Genomic DNA, 16204 nt, shown 5'->3' with positions numbered 1-16204 from the left:
AGATATACACCAGCCCTCCTCTGGGTAGGTCTAATCACTCTGATCTGGCAAGGACTGGTTACCTCTGTAGGGATCCTGGGTAAATGGAAAGTCCACACCTGGCTCTCAAACTATGGTTGGGGTTAAGTTAACACTCTTTTACCACGACCATTGGCATGAGTACTGGCGCATGTCGGGGTTTCTAATCCAATGCAAGTCATAATGGTAACATACTACATGAAGTCCAGATACATCCCCTATGGCACCAACCAACTCGGTTCAGTATCCTTCGCAACCTAGGAATGAGAACCCTCACGGACTGGTTACCACTATTGGACTCCATTCCATAACCCTATGGTCATCCACATATTGTTTGGGCGGAATGCTCTCATGACTCCTCACGACACCTAGTCCGTTCCTTGGACGTCCATGAGCCCAACCCTACCATTTATATGACCAACAGTGGACCATCGTCACATCATTACCGTCACGGGTCATCCGGCTTCAATTCCCCTACCGAAATGGTAGTAGCATGTGGGGTACCTAGCCATGCACTCTAGACTCTACCTAGGTATGTCATCAAGTAGTTATGATAGTGCTGGAGACATCAGCAGGCATGTGTCTCATACCACAGCCCTCTGATATCCCAAGCTAGGATATCCCAACGGAATACCCCTTCCATCAGAACCACAAACCATCAACCATTATCATATCATATCATAATTAACAAAGTATAAGTAAAGATAGTACAAACAGCAAGCCAATAATAAGACCAGCATGCTAAATAAGGTTACAACAACATATGAAATGAAAGAACAGTAATAACAAACACTAGACTAGCATGTTTAAGTCATTTCATAAAGATAGGATTGTATGTCCTTACCTGCAATTATGTAGAATTCTTCTAACTTGTAATCTAGAAACAATTATAAGACTTCTATTTGAAACAGAGAACACCTATATACAGGGTTACAATAAGGTATAAGTCGAATGAATCAAATCGGATCAAAACCAAAAGTCATTTGGTCACTGGAAACCAGCCGGTCGCTTAGGCTAAGCGATGCGCCACTAGTGGCCGCCCCAAAAACAAAGAGTTTTCAATCCGAAACTCAGGCTTATGATCATCCGATTTCAATCCAAATTTTGAATGATCATAGTCTGAATTTCAAATCTATCACTCCCATAACCAAGGGTGATACTAAACCTAACCAATGACATCAATTTGGTTATCCAGAATCCTCCCTCTTGATTAGATCAGCCCTTTTCACGAAAGCAGGGTTTCGTTTTCAGATCTGATCTCACCAACATCATCAAAAAGGTAGACAATGCAATAGAAGGATCAAGAACAACCAAAGGGAAACACTAATCTACTTTTATCATAGCTAAAAGTGTAGTAAGAGTGAATAGGGAATCACTTACCTCAACCAGATCAACTATGAAGGACAATAGAACCTTCTGGAACATTGACAGCACTTCAGATCACCTTCCAGCACGTCTCCACAGCCGTCTAACCTCCAAAAACAATAATCCCAAATATAATATTAGTAAAATAGGCGAGGGTTACTATTTATAGGAGTTTGGAGGCAAAATAGGGTAAAACCCCGCAACTAGGACCAGGCGGTCGCTTGGTCTAATCAACCGCCACTAGCAACCGCCCCCAAGTATATTGCTATACAAGGGTGCTTTGCTCAGGGGGTTGATGTCCAAGTACAACTTAACCCTAATGGACACATGGGGGAGGTCTTACCTTCATTCCGGACATCTCTAGACATCACTTGCCTTCCAGAAGTCCAACTACCAAGCAAGGCAGGCTCTTCATCAAGAGAATCCAGATCCATGGGTTCAGGGTATGAATCATGGACTTCTATCCGGACACTCCACAAATTCACCCGGCTAGACCTTTGGGTTCTCGGACCTGCAATACGGATCCCGGGTTAGAAATACGAGGGTTGTTATAGTACCCAAGGTTAGATACCTCGGGGTGCTGCATGTTGAATGTTATATGTGAGATCAATGGGATATCCCACATGCAAAGTGAAGATGGTGTGTGAGAAAGCTTACATTTGGTTTTGCAGAGAAAATGCAGTCAAATCTCGCGTTTGAGAGTCGCACGTGGCTAGGTTGGACCTAGAAGTATAGTAGAATCCACCCCCAAAGCAATAAAGATGGTTGAAAAGTTGAAAAATGTGTTTTTAAGGGTGCGGGCACACGCACGCATGCACATCCCGAGTGCAGTGCGCCCGATAAGCTAGACGGCCACATGGGCTTGTAGGGCTGTGCAACGCCTCGCACACGCACAATAAAGTTTGCCAAAAAAAAAGTTTTCCTTTTGGCATGTCTCTAATTCCAGAGACCTACCAGGTGGGTGGGTGGTCGAGTCAACTGACCGGCCCAACCCCCCCATGGTCAACACAAAAGAAAAAAAAAAAAAAAAGAAATTTCTTTTGGACTCTTTCAAGTGCTTCAATCGGTTTGCATGCTTGCTTTTCAACTCAATTGTTTTGGTTTGTTGGAGTTTGATACAAGAGTTGGATGTATTGGACTTGTGGACTTGTGCACTTGTGAAGTTAGAGATGAAGGACTTTAGTGCAATCTTAGGCATGAATTGGCTGACAGTTCACAAGGCAGTCATCTTATGTTATGAGGAGAAAGTTCGATTTCATCCCATTGATGGCCCTGTTTTCGAATTCCTGGGTGATTTGGGGAAACATCATGGAGAAAACTATAGTGGCGGCACTCCAAGCAAAGAAACTAGTGGGGGTGCTAAACTAGGGGCTTCCTTAAAAGAAAAGAAGGAAGTGAAATCCATTGAAGACGTTGAAGTAGTGAAGAACTTCAAGGATGTTTTCCTGACGAATTACCCGGATACCCCAGGAAGAGAGTTAGAGTTTGCCGTTGAGTTGGTACTTGGAGCTGCACCTGTATCCAAAGCACCATATAGGATGACACCCATGAAGTTGAAGAACTTCAAGGCCAACTAAAAGAGTTACTAGGGAGAGGTTTCATCCAACCTAGTGTATTTCCTAGAGGAGCTCCGGTGTTATTCGTGAAGAAGAAGGATGGAAGTATGAGGATGTGTATCGACTATAGAGAGTTGAACAAGCTTACTATTAAGAATAGATATCCTCTACCGAGGATTGATGATTTGTTTGGCCGATTGAAGGGAGCCTCCATATTCTCTAAAATTGACTTGCAGCTGGGATTTGTAAGGCCAAATGGCCTCACCTAGACACCTGGCTAATGCACCAGCCACTTTTATGGATTTGATGAATAGGATATTTCATGATGTCTTAGATAAATTTATCATAGTTTTTATTGATGACATCTTGATTTATTCTAAGGATGAGAAAGAGCATGTCAAACACTTAAGGTTTGCTTTGCAAAGATTGAGAGAAAAGAAGCTGTATGCGAAGTTTCCCAAGTGTGAGTTTTTGCTTTCACAAGTAGTGTTCTTGGGTTATGTTGTATCTGTGGATGGACTCAATGTGGATCCAGAATAGGTCAAGGCAGGGGCAGATTGGGATCAACCCAAGTCGGTTACCGAAATTAGAAGTTTATTGGGACTTGCTAGATACTATAGGAGATTCATTGAAAATTTCTCTAGGTTATCCACCCCAATGACAAGATTGACGAAGAAAGGTATGAATTTCGTGTGGAGTGAGTCATGTGAAAAGAACTTTTAAGAGTTGAAAAAGAGATTGACCAATGCATCGGTTTTGACTGTACTTGATAATTCTGGAGGATTGAGGGTCTACACGGATGCATCAAAGATCAATCTTGGTTGTGTGTTAATGCAACACGGGAAAGTGGTAGCTTATGCATCACGGAAACTCAAGGACTATGAACACAATTATCCCACTCATGATCTTGAGTTGGTTGCGGTGGTCTTTGGTTTGAAAATATGATGCCACTATCTTTGTGGAGAAAAGATAGCCATCGTTCACCAACAATAACAACTTGAAATTCAGAAGGAGTTGAATATGAGACAACGTTGGTGGTTGGAGCTAGTAACAGACTACGATTGCGATATCCAGTATCATCCGAGTAAAGCAACATAGTGGCCGATGCCTTGAGTAGGAAGAACACTTGAGGAGTGATTGATCTTAATGTTCTTAGTATGTTGAACTCTATCATGAAGTTGGAGTTGGAGATTGTGCCGGAAGGTTATAAGGTACTCCTTGCCGCTTTGACAGCAAGGCCTACCCTAAGAGATAGGATCATTACCTTGTAGCCTTTGGATCCATTGATGCAAGAGAAGCTAGAGAAGATTTCTACAGATTCTCAAGAGGTGATTGATTTTTCTTTATCCTTAGATAATGCTCTAATGTACAGAGGAAGAATATGTGTACTGGTGGATGAAGATCTTAGAAAAGAGATTTTGGAAGATTCTGCATAAAGCTTTGGGTACCCAACTAAGTTTGAGTACAGCTCATCATCCCCAAACTGATGGGCAATTTGAAAGAACCATTCAAATCTTGGAAGACATGCTTTGTGCTTATGTAGTTAACATGAGTGGAAGTTGGGATGAAGCTAGAGAACAAAGAGTTTTGGGCCCTGAATTGATAGAAGCCACTGGAGCTATGGTTGACTTGATTAGAGAAAGAATCAAGGTAGCTCAGTCTAGGCAGAAGTCTTATGTAGATAAAAGGACAGACCTTGAATTTCGAGTAGCTGAAAGAGCTTTCCTGAAGGTCTCACCAATGAGAGGTGTGATGAGGTTCAACATCAAGGGGAAGCTCAGTCCAAGATATATTGGTCCTTCTGAGATTATAGAGAAAGTGGGACCGATTGGATATGAGTTGGCACTTCCGAAATCTTTAGCAGGTGTACATAGTGTGTTCCACATTTCTATGCTTCGTCAATGCCTAGAGAACCCGGAACACCTATCACCACAAGAACCTGAAGTATTGAGTGTGGTTTATTCTTATGAAGAAGAGGTTGCTAAGATATTTGACTGAAAGGACAAGCAACTTCGAAATTGAACCATTCAATTGGTAAAGATTAGGTGGAAGAATCACAAAGTAGAAGAAGCCTCGTGGGAGAAAGAAGACGAAATGCAGGCGAAGCATCCTATCCTCTTTGGCACCTCATGCACCTCAATTTTGAGGACAAAATTTCTTTGAAGGGGGGAGGAATGTGAAATCCCCCGGATTTCTACCCCTTTAACCCGTGGTTTCAAGACCAAGAACTCGTACAAAAATATCAAATGAACCTGAATCCGATGAAATGCGCCTTTGGAGTATCTTCAGGCAAATTCTTGGGCTTCATGGTGTCACAGAGAGGTATTGAGGCTAATCCAGCCAAAATACAAGCTTTAATTGATATGGAAGCCCCAAAAACTGTTTGGGATGTGCAGTGCTTGATGGGGAGAATAGCTGCTTTGAACCGTTTCATCTCAAAATCTGGAGAAAAGTGTCTACCATTTTTTAAGGCACTTAAAGATTTAAGGGGAAGCAAGGAAGCGAATTGGACTGAAGAGTGCCAGAGAGCTTTCGAGGAATTAAAAGAAACACTGGGAAGACCACCGCTTTTATCCCCACCCGAAAGGGGAGAAGTTTTACAGCTATATGAAGAGGTCAATTTATGGGTTAAAAGAGTCTCCTAGATGCTGGTTTGGACGCCTCCTGAAGGCAATGACTTCTATTGGGTACAAGCAAAGCAATGCTGATCATACACTATTTGTCAAGAAGTCAGGTACTAACATCACACATCACACTTCTCATTGTTTATCTGGATGATATTGTCATCACAGGGAATGATGGTGAAGAAATTCAAAAGGTTGAAGAACTTTCTTGGCAGAGAGTTTGAGATTAAAGATCTAGGGAAGTTACAATACTTCTTAGGGATTGAGGTGGCTCGATCAAAGAAGGGTATATTCCTATCCCAAAGAAAATATGTCCTAGACTTATTATCAGAAGTGGGAATGTTGGGGTGTGAAGCAGTTGATACCCCAGTGAAGCTAGAGCTAAACTTAAAGAAAAAGAGAGAGAACCAGTGGACAAAGGAAGATACCAAAGGCTAGTAGGGAAGCTTATTTGCTTGTCCCACACCAGGCTAGACATCGCTTATGCCGTGGGGATAGTGAGCCAATTCATGCATGATCCATATTTATCTCATATGAAGGCTATTACCAGAATACTACAATATTTGAAGGGAACTCCTGGAAAAGGAATCCTTTTGTCACCCACTGATAATCTAAGAGTAGAAGCATACACTGATGCTGACTGTGCAGGATCTCTAGACAGAAAGTCAATTTCAGGTTATTGTACCTTTGTTGGAGGTAATCTAGTTACTTGGAGAAGAAAGAAATAGAATGTGGTAGCTTTATCTAGTACTGAAGCTAAATATAGAGCTCTGGTTCGTGGAGTTTGTGAGTTACTATAGCTAAAAGGCTTGCTACAAGATCTTGAAGTCCAAGTTCCAAACCCTATGATGCTATATTATGACAACAAGGCTGCTATTAGTATTGCTAATAATCTAGTACAACATGATCGAACTAAGCACATTGAACTTGACAGGTTTTTTGTCAAAGGAAAGCTGGAACAAGGGCTTATCTGCATGCCTTTTGTGAGGTCCAGAGACCAAGTGGCAGATGTTTTCACTAAGGGTTTGAAAGAAGGAGATTTCGTTCCTATTGTAGGCAAGTTGGGCATGACTAATATCTATGCCTCAACTTGAGGGGGAGTGTTGGTTGAGTTCTACTAGGAGTCCAACTTTATTATAGTTTTTATTCATGTAAATTTCTATTTCTTGTTACCCAAGTAAGGGTATCTATGTAATAGTGTACTTTCCACTTAATTATAAATAGAGGGCTTGAGATCACATTGATCAATAAGTCATTCTACCATAATCGACTTTCTCAACATTCTCATTGAAAGTACGTTTATTTTTTTCTTTCTTTTTTTAACACTTGCAATCATCTTATTAAGGATGGAATAGAAAGGATGAATTGAGGCTTTAGCTTTGTACTTTTGGAGCCCCCTCCCCCCTTCTCTCTTTTTTTCTTATTATAATTGTTCTTCTCCCTCTTCCCCTTCTTCTAGTTTGATTCTTCTCGGATTTCGCCTTCTTCTCGTATCTTCTTTATCCTTCTTTCTTCTCTATTATGTCCCCCATTAGGGAGCTAAGGTGACAACAGACACCTAGGTGCCAGCAAAGCCCCTGTGACGCCTTGACAAATATCTTCTCAGAAAGCCACCTTAGAGGGCACTTCGGACTTTTGATCTGGGAGTATCCCTAGTACAGATTTTGTGGTTACTCAAAAGCTCCCTAATCTGCAACTTTAGGTTTCTGATTGCATGTTAGACTGGTCATTCTAAATCTAATCAGCTGACATCGTTTAAAATTTGATTGTTGATTTGTCTTATGATAAAACCCTCAAATGATCCCCATTAATCCTTTACTTCTAACAAACAAATAGGAAATAACACCAGAAAGCTATGAACTCAGAATAGTATATCATCAGGACAATATTGAAGTAACAGTCAATTTCATTTGGCAACTCTGATCGGATATAGCTTTTGAATACAGATTGTGATTCTAATAACTGATAAAGACTACAGAAAATAAGAAAACCAAATCAAAACTCAGATAAACAAGAACAACACCTGGCTAGGCCATTCCCCAGAGGTTTCCCTCTCCTCAAGCACTTGCTTGCCTCTCTTTTCTTCTCCCCCTTCTCCCCTGCCCTCTCTGATTCTCCACCTTCCTAACAAACTCTCACTGCTCACCAATCTTTCACTGCCACGTGGAGGCTCCTAATAGTACCATGCTGTTTGTCCCCTGCTGGTTGGTTTGCCCCCCTGCTCTTTGTTGGTGCTGATCCCCTACTTCCCTTCTTATTCTTCCTATTGTAGATGTGAGTTATAAGGGACTTATCAACACTTCCCCCCTTAAAGTTTCACTTTGTCCTCAAGGTGAGGGAAAATTTGAAACTTGATCTTCACATGCTTGCCACATAACCATGCTAGTTCAGCATTTTGAAAAGCCCTCCTTGGCAGCCCACTGATCCCAAATCCAAATAGTTTGAAACAGTCCATACAGAGAAAAAACTTGGATGCTTCAGCTGATGGACGGAACACACCATGAATAGCCATAGGAGTTGGGTTTAGCCGAAAAACATGAACGACAGGCCCCTTACAGATCACAACACCTGCTGTAATGAGTTGAGCATCCATATATGTATGAAGGGCTTTCAACCGATAGCAGCCATTTTCTTCAGATGTGAAGAAGCAATCAAATGCAGGCCATTCTACGCACTCCCCTGCATACTGTGCAACCAGAGAAGTAGAGAACAATTTACTCCCAAGTTCCAGAGGTGCACAAGGGTCCAATACATTCGGAAGGAGTCACGTATTGTCAAATTGAGGTTTTGGACTGAAAATAAAGAGAATTGTGAGCCCTGACTTCGCTATTGCAACACTGTTTACCGCTAACGAACTAAGGTAATTTAAATACTTTTGATCTTCATTGTTCAGCCGATTCCTAGGTGCAGGTTGTGAAGCAGTTAACCCACGAGCAAGAGTAGGGTCGATGATTTCATCAAGCATTGGGTTCACAGTCCTTGTTGGCCCTTCCATCAGCTCCGTTGGCCTCAAAGCAGCTGCCTGAGGATCATCGATAACTGCTCCTGCAAGCATAGCTATCACAACAGATTGGTCCGCTGGGAAAAGAATCGATGGAGTGAGAGGCATTGAATCCTTCCTTGCCTCGTCCGTGAGCAATCCCTCTACTATTACACGATCACTCAATAATTCGACGAAATAACTATGGGAAATAGCATCAGATCCAGGAGCGACACACATGATCACTTTGCTTTTGGCGCCGGCAATGAAACCAAGCACCCCCACAAACACTACAACTTCAGTCTTGCCGCCTACTTTCTGCCTCGATGCTACAAGGTTGAAGACGGCGACTTTCCCTCTTATGGTTTGGTCAGACCCTGGTTCGGTAAGTGTTTGGTTTGGACTGGTTTGGGCTTGGTTTGTTGATTGTTTGAGATTATTTAGGCCCACAGTGGTACTGAAAGTGAATGGGTTTTGGGCCTTTTGGTGTAAAGAAATGTGCCAGGCCCATAGTGGATCTGTTGAAGTGGTTGGGCTTAAGTATGTAAACCCATGGGACGAATAGGATAGGCTGGGTATGGATTAAGTTAAATGGGCTAGGCTTACGGTGAATCGAGTGGACCATGTTCATAGTGTTGCTTTTAAATTGGTGAAGCCTAACCACTTAAGACTATGGGTTAAGAAAATTGGATCGGAGTTTGGGCTAATGAGGTAGGCTGGGCTTGGGGTTAATGAATTAGGTTGGGCCCAAGGTGGGTCTTTTACATGGGTTAGGCCTAAGCACTCCAGACAAGTTTGGGTTTTCAAGGCCCATTCCACGGGTTTATTACCCAGAAATAAATAGCCCAAAAGGCCCATGGATCTAATAGACCTAAACCACCGTTGGATCTGATCCACTGGTTCAACCAAGTCCTCGCCTTGGACTGTCTCTTCCCAAAAGAGACTCACGATGAAAACCCTCAGCGTCTCTCCAAATGCTGCCGCCAATGGTGATCCTCCCTTTTTCTCCCTGAAATCGCACCATGTCGCCAAAGGCCTACGTCATCTCTGATTTGCAATGAATCTGCCACTTCTATGGATGCTTTTGCCCACATCCATGGGGGTTTCATCGGAGCTCGAACCACCCAGCTCATCACCCCTCTGAATTGACGACGCCTCTTCTCTCGCCCAAGAGCAGAGTCTTGAGAAGCCCCTTCTCCAGCAGAATCAGCATAGAGATCGAACTTCAACTCAGGGAAAATATTTTGAACGGTTGACTCTCCCTTCTGCTTACTTCCCCCTGTTCGGTGAGGAAAATTCTTAGCCACCACCGGATGTCTCATTCTTATGCTGCTAGGCTTCATCTCTCTGCAATTCTCAGGGTAAACTTTTGATTCATCATCGTGTCCCTTAGCATCGACTTCTATCTAACGGGTGTTCGCAACTGAGCTCAAATCCGGCGTCTTCCCTTCACCAAAATGTTGTTGCAGAGCTGCTTTAAAGTGTGTCCAATTGAACACTGGCCAATTCTTTTGGTAAACCCACTCTAAGGCTTCACCATCCAAATGCTGGAGAGCCACACTCAGTTGTTGCTCATACGTGATATGATTTGCCCAACAGAAGAACAGTACCTCTATCAACCATTTCCGTGCACTTCCATCACCGGAAAACAGTGACAATGTCATCTCACCTCCCTGGGATCGACACTGCTTTGATACCAATTGATAAAACCCTCAAACGATCCCCATTAATCCTTTACTTCTAACAGACAAATAGGAAATAACACCAGAAAGCTATGAACTCAGAATAGTATATCAGCAGGACAATATTGAAGTAACAGTCAATTTCATTAGGCAACTTTGATCGGATATAGCTTCTGAATATAGACTGTGATTCTAATAACTGATAAAGACTACTGAAATTAAGATAACCAAATCAAAACTCAGATAAACAAGAACAGCACCTGGCTAGGCCATTCCCCAGAGGTTTCCCTCTCAAGCACTTGTTTGCCTTTCTTTTCTTCTCCCCCCCTTTCTCCCCCTTCTCCCCCTTCTCCCCGGCCCTCTCTTATTCTCCACCTTCCTAACAAACTCTCACTGCTCACCAATCTTTCACTGCCACGTGGAGGCTCCTAATAGTACCATGCTATTTGTCCCCTGCTGGTTGGTTTGCCCCCCCCCCCCCTCTTTGCTGGTGCTGATCCCCTACTTCCCTTCTTATTCTTCCTATTGTAGACGTGAGTTATAAGGGGCTTATCATCCATCTTTTAGGTAAACTATATATTGAAGTTTGGCCTCAATCCAACCATTGAATTTGAAATTAATTTTCTTTTGCTGCTTGCTTAAGTTCTATCTCAGATTTTACATTCTCTAATTATCTCAAACCATCTAAATTATCTCTCATCTTCTGAAGGGTGTCTGTGGGTGATTGAATTCTGAGTTTAACCTTCATTTGAGAAGGTTGTCCTTTTTTTATTGGCTTTTGGGTTGACTCTGAATGATCTGGCTGTGTTCTTCAGATCCTGCTTTAACATCGGTGATATCTACTAATCTAGATTTGGTCTTGCATTGATATTTAACTGCTTTAGTTGTAAGTTGCTTTTTGCACTTGAATATTAGTCAACACATGAAGCATTTGCATTTCTGACTGTTGCTTTTTACAGGTTATCAAACACTTCGATGGGTGCAAGGCCGACCTGGTAGTCTGCGATGGTGCTCCCGATGGTTAGAACAAATATCTACTCCAATTAATTTTTTGTTTCTTCGGCATGTTATTTTCATTTCTTTTGCTTAGTTATCATCTTTGGCATAATTCAATTTTCATTTTGTCCCTCTTCCATTTGTAGTTACGGGACTTCATGATATGGATGAGTTTGTTCAGTCACAGCTTATCCTTGCGGTGAGTATTAAAATTCCTGTTAATCGTACATTTCAACTTCATTAAGGCAAGTTAGTGTTCCTAATACTTAAAAAAGACACAGGGTGAACCCAGTGCCAAACGCCTCTGCCTCTGCCCCTAGACTATTTTGACCCAGTGCTCCTAATATATTCCGTTGAATTTTTCATGATCATGTGAATTCTTAGGAGCATTACAATGCGGAAAACAAGCATATAGTGACCAATGGTCTTACCTGTGAAGTTTAGAATGAATTGTCATGGAATTATTTGGTTGATTTTTCCCTGTCACCAAGTTTGTTGGTGTGTTCTTATACGCATAGTTGCCAAGGCACTCAGCATCCTAAAGCATTTAAGCTTCTGCTTAAGCATTGCCAAACGATGGGATAATCATATTGTATTGAGTTATGGGATTGTTTTTTGATTATGTGATGAGGTGGACAGCGATGGTAATGTGATATAATGATACATTGTGATATATGCAGGATGGGATATTTTGATTCTTTGTTTCATCTATTGCATAAGTGCATGTGGTATGGGACGCATGTATGAGTGTGACAGGTCATGACATCATGTGAGTTGTATGTGCATATGGTTGAGTGAATATACCTAGTACTTTGACCCTTACGAACTGATGTTTAAGTATTGGATTATCCTTTAAATGGGTAGAGCTGATTATGACAATTGCCAAGCCACCTGGCCTGAAGTATGATGTTGAGTTCTACAGTGTGAGGACTACCCAGTGACGGGCAACAAAACAGGATTATATAGAGGGTTGTCAGGCAGTATAAGCCAAGACTACTTCTAGGACGACTAGGATTTGTTTTTCCTTGCACTCATTGTGCTGTGGAGACTGGAAGTCTACTTAATTTGTCGTAGTAGTACTATACTAGCTGAGATTTAGAGATGGTTTGTTAGGTTTTAATTTCTAATAGAAGGATCATGCAGTGGATAGACTGGTTTTGTTTAATCACTCGCTTGCATGTTTACTCATTCTGACGGTTTTAATGCTGCATGTAGAGAAGTAACGTGTTAGGTTGTATTGTACTGCATTTCCCCTCGGTAAGGTTGTGTAGGAAAGCTTACCCCTTAGAAGTGTTCGTTTAGATGCCGTGAATGGTGATGTTCCAGAATTGGATCTGTATGTTTGGTTGGTGCGGGGGACAGGAACATGACACTTGTGTGTTCAAATTGCATTTATAGACATTAAAGTTTTTCTTTAGGATACCTTGGTTAAATTCATTTAATTGCTTCAGATGTAATAAAACAAGTAGGTAGCACTCTTATAAGTAACTTCTGAGAACCTTAATCATTGAATTGATACAGTGTAATTCTTCTTTTGGTACTAATGATTGGTGGGTTCTCTTTATGCCCTTGATATTGGGATCTATGGTGTGGCTGCGAGATGTGAGCCTTAAACTATCTGATCCTAGTTTGTATGGTGTGTTGGTGTAGCATACTAGTCATCCTTGAACCTATGTAGTTCAGTTGGGGTGAGAGAGCCTCTCTATGTACAGAAGGCCCAAAATAGGTTTAAAAATCAGGTTTTGCTTCCAATTGTGGTCAAATGGCTAATCAAGCTCCTAGAAAGAAAATTACCCCAACTCGACGAGATCTTGTTGCAACTTGGTTGTTGTCACTAAGTTGGCTGCCGAGACTGAGTTCTTGAACCATTGAATATTTCATACTTGTACAGAGAATTAAATTGGGGCAAATGAAGAGTGGATATACTGTCTTGTACTTAGTATGACCTTTGACCAAGCCTATAGGAGGACAAGGATCCACATTGCAGACCTCATTTAACTGAGATTCTCTCGATGTACTCCTGCGCCTCTTTCCTCTTACTGTCCTTCAGTTCTCTTTTTGCTTCCTATTCTCCATGTGCCTTTTCATTTTTCATCCATCTTTTAGTTGGAACTTAGTTTTCCCAACTTTGTTTTGTTTGTACCATGTACCCAACCCATTAAGTTGGGATAAGGCTGTACTTCTTGTGTTGGTGACTGTTGAAATGGGTTCAGGCAATCAGGGTTCTGATTGGGAAGGACAAATGGTTACTGGTAGATTGACAGGTAAAGAGGTGAGATATGTCAATAATATACATTTGTTTGCTTGCCTATTTATGTGCGTATCTTGTTTCAGTTATTGATGCATCATTTTTCACATTACTGATGTCACAATTTTATCAACTTGCATGTAGGGTTTAACAATAGTTACTCATGTACTTAAAAGAGATGGTGGGAAATTTATTGCAAAGATATTTCGGGGTAAAGACACGAGTCTTCTTTACTGCCAGGTGAGTTATTTATTTATTTTTTGGATGGTAAAAACAATAGTATGTTTCAGATTAGTCTCCAAAGTCATTTGAGAAAAAAGAAAGAAATGTTTCAGTTCTATTAGTTTTGTGGGAGAATATTGTTTACGTCCCTACTTTAATGGTTTAGCAGTTCTGAGCCGCATGGAGTCTTTTTATCAACACCGATCCCTAGGTTTTGAAGCCTTCCCTTCAGTTAACCATACTTATCTTCTGTAACAATCCACCTGTTAGGACCTTCCGTTTTGTCCTTTAACTATTAAACCAAGTACTTATTCTACAATTTCAAAAGTTGAAATTTTCGACCACTTTTCAGGTTATTTATCTCCATGGGAATATGGGATTGGGCTGAATTAATCAGATTAACACGCAGTTCTCATATTTCTTTTGCAGCTGAAACTATTTTTTCCCACTGTAACTTTCGCTAAGCCAAAAAGTAGCCGCAATTCCAGCATAGGTGAGCATTGGTTTCGGCTGTAGATACATCAAGTTGTGAAAAAATTAAGTTTTGTTGGTTGTCAAAATGTAGTTAACTGAACATTTTTATGCATAACTGGGTGGAAACACCGAATGAAATGTTCTCCCTGACTGATTAAAGTTTTTGCAATCTCATTTTGTGATGCAGAAGCATTTGCCGTATGTGAGAATTATTCCCCTCCTGAAGGATTTAATGAGAAAGATTTATATCGCCTCCTGGAAATGGTGGGGAGCCCCTCCGGTGCAGATGACCTGGGTAAGTTATCATCCAAGCTAATCTCAAGAGAGCAAATTTATAACCTGATCTCCTGAACTATTCAATGGAAAATCTCATCATTCGAAATAGAAATGTTTAACGGATCATCAACCATACCCACAAATATGTGATGAGAAATTATTTGTAAATTTGATGGCAGATTGCAGTAGTGGATGGTTAGAAGGGCCAAATAAAGTGTATATTCCATTTCTAGCTTGTGGTGACCTGAGCGGTTATGACTCAGATCGTTCATATCCTCTCCCTACTGTTGGAGATGGAACTCCCTACCAGAGCTTGGATCCAGTACAACCGCCAATCGCTCCTCCCTACAAAAGGGCTCTTGAACTGAAGAAAGCTTCTAGTCATGGACTTCAAGAACGCGAATTTGAAAATTTATCACTAGATTCCTAATTTTGCTGAATTGGGGAGCATCTGCCATTGAAAAGATTTGGAGAGCTATCCTATTCTCAGATGTTGGTAATTTATTTGTTGCAGTTTTGCCTTCGCCTTAATCCTTGAAGCAACCAAATCTGAAGAGAGATGTTGAATCTGTTGAAGTGTAATGTTTTCAGCAGTCACTCTGCAGTTCAGAAGTTGTTTGCTTTGGGGCAAAAGATGTTGGATTAAAACAAAAGCAAAATTATGTGAAATTAATTTTCTTACGACTACTAGGGGAAAATCATGTTCTTCCAAGTTCTTGAAAATGAGGTATTACCTTATTAACAATTCTGTTCACCCTTTCATTGATATGTTTTTCATAGTGATGTAATGGTAATAGTCCTTCAAATTTTAAAAAGTTTTTTATATGTGGGTTTTTCACCCTTTGGACAAGTTGAAGGTGATTCCACCAATGCACCAATTTAGCCAAGGTATCCCCATGTAACCCAAACTGAGTCGCCTGCTTCAAATGCAAATGGATCACGGATTACAGAATCGTTTTGGAACCATGGTTGCGAGACAATGCCTGACTGTTCTGGAATATCATCTTTTCTCTCTCAAATAGGTTTCCCGTTTCTCCGATCGTATTTCAAAACGGATAGAGTTTCAAGTGCATTTTTTGTCTGAGTGTAGATTACAACCATAAATTATGTGGGTTTCACAAGTAAAAAATAATAAAACATTAAAAAAAAAAAACCACATCACCCTAATCTTGTAGGTCATCTGTAATTTATGGTCAACAGCCATCGGAGGAGACGATCAGAACTCTCTTTTATCTCATCTAAGAAGATCATCGAAGATCTCGCCTTGAAATTGGGTGTTCTCAGATGCAATTCTGATTTAGTAGAGCCCAAGGATTCCACTCCAATCTCATGTTTTGAAAGCCACTTTTACCTGCCTCTTCCTCAAGATTGATCCATGGTGGCTTCATTCTAACCCTAAACCCGTTGAAACTGGTTGCTTTTGTTGGAAATTAATAGAAGAAATCTGGAATTGTTCAACAATAAGTTGCTTTCTTTCAGTTTTTTTTTTTTGTGTCATTGGATTTCCGACAGATTGAAGGCAGGCGGTGGCTTTTTTTTATTTATTTGTGTGGTGGGTGATTTTTGACCGGACTAGCAGAGTGGAAACCGATGGTGGGTGATATCCGACAAAGTGGTGGGGGTGTGAGCACTGATTATGGGTAAAAGTAAATGTGTGAAATGACGAAAGTTTGAACCAAGAGCTCATTTGGTCTCTCTCCAATCTCCATATAAGAGGCTGCCACAGTGCCACTATTGTGCCAAATGGACATCAACCTGTTTTT

General features: G+C 41.1%; 1 protein-coding gene across 1 annotated transcript in view; it reads left to right on the top strand.

The window, feature by feature from the left end:
- LOC149023176 (tRNA (cytidine(32)/guanosine(34)-2'-O)-methyltransferase-like) overlaps nucleotides 1-15926 on the top strand; it is a 106923-nt gene extending 90997 nt beyond the window's left edge. Inside the window, exons 6-11 of the mRNA XM_089143733.1 lie at nucleotides 11185-11245; nucleotides 11368-11420; nucleotides 13614-13709; nucleotides 14121-14184; nucleotides 14353-14460; nucleotides 14621-15926. Coding sequence (XP_088999859.1) covers nucleotides 11185-11245; nucleotides 11368-11420; nucleotides 13614-13709; nucleotides 14121-14184; nucleotides 14353-14460; nucleotides 14621-14871 — 633 coding nt within the window. The 3' untranslated portion in view covers nucleotides 14872-15926. The remainder of the gene's footprint in view (nucleotides 1-11184; nucleotides 11246-11367; nucleotides 11421-13613; nucleotides 13710-14120; nucleotides 14185-14352; nucleotides 14461-14620) is intronic.
- The last annotated feature ends 278 nt before the right edge of the window (nucleotides 15927-16204 follow it).

Source organism: Hakea prostrata, chromosome 2 (genome assembly GCF_041222555.1).
Source record: "Hakea prostrata isolate BN-2017 chromosome 2, UWA_Hpros_2, whole genome shotgun sequence".
NCBI classification, from domain to species: domain Eukaryota; kingdom Viridiplantae; phylum Streptophyta; class Magnoliopsida; order Proteales; family Proteaceae; genus Hakea; species Hakea prostrata.
This window is presented reverse-complemented; position numbering and strand designations above follow the sequence as displayed.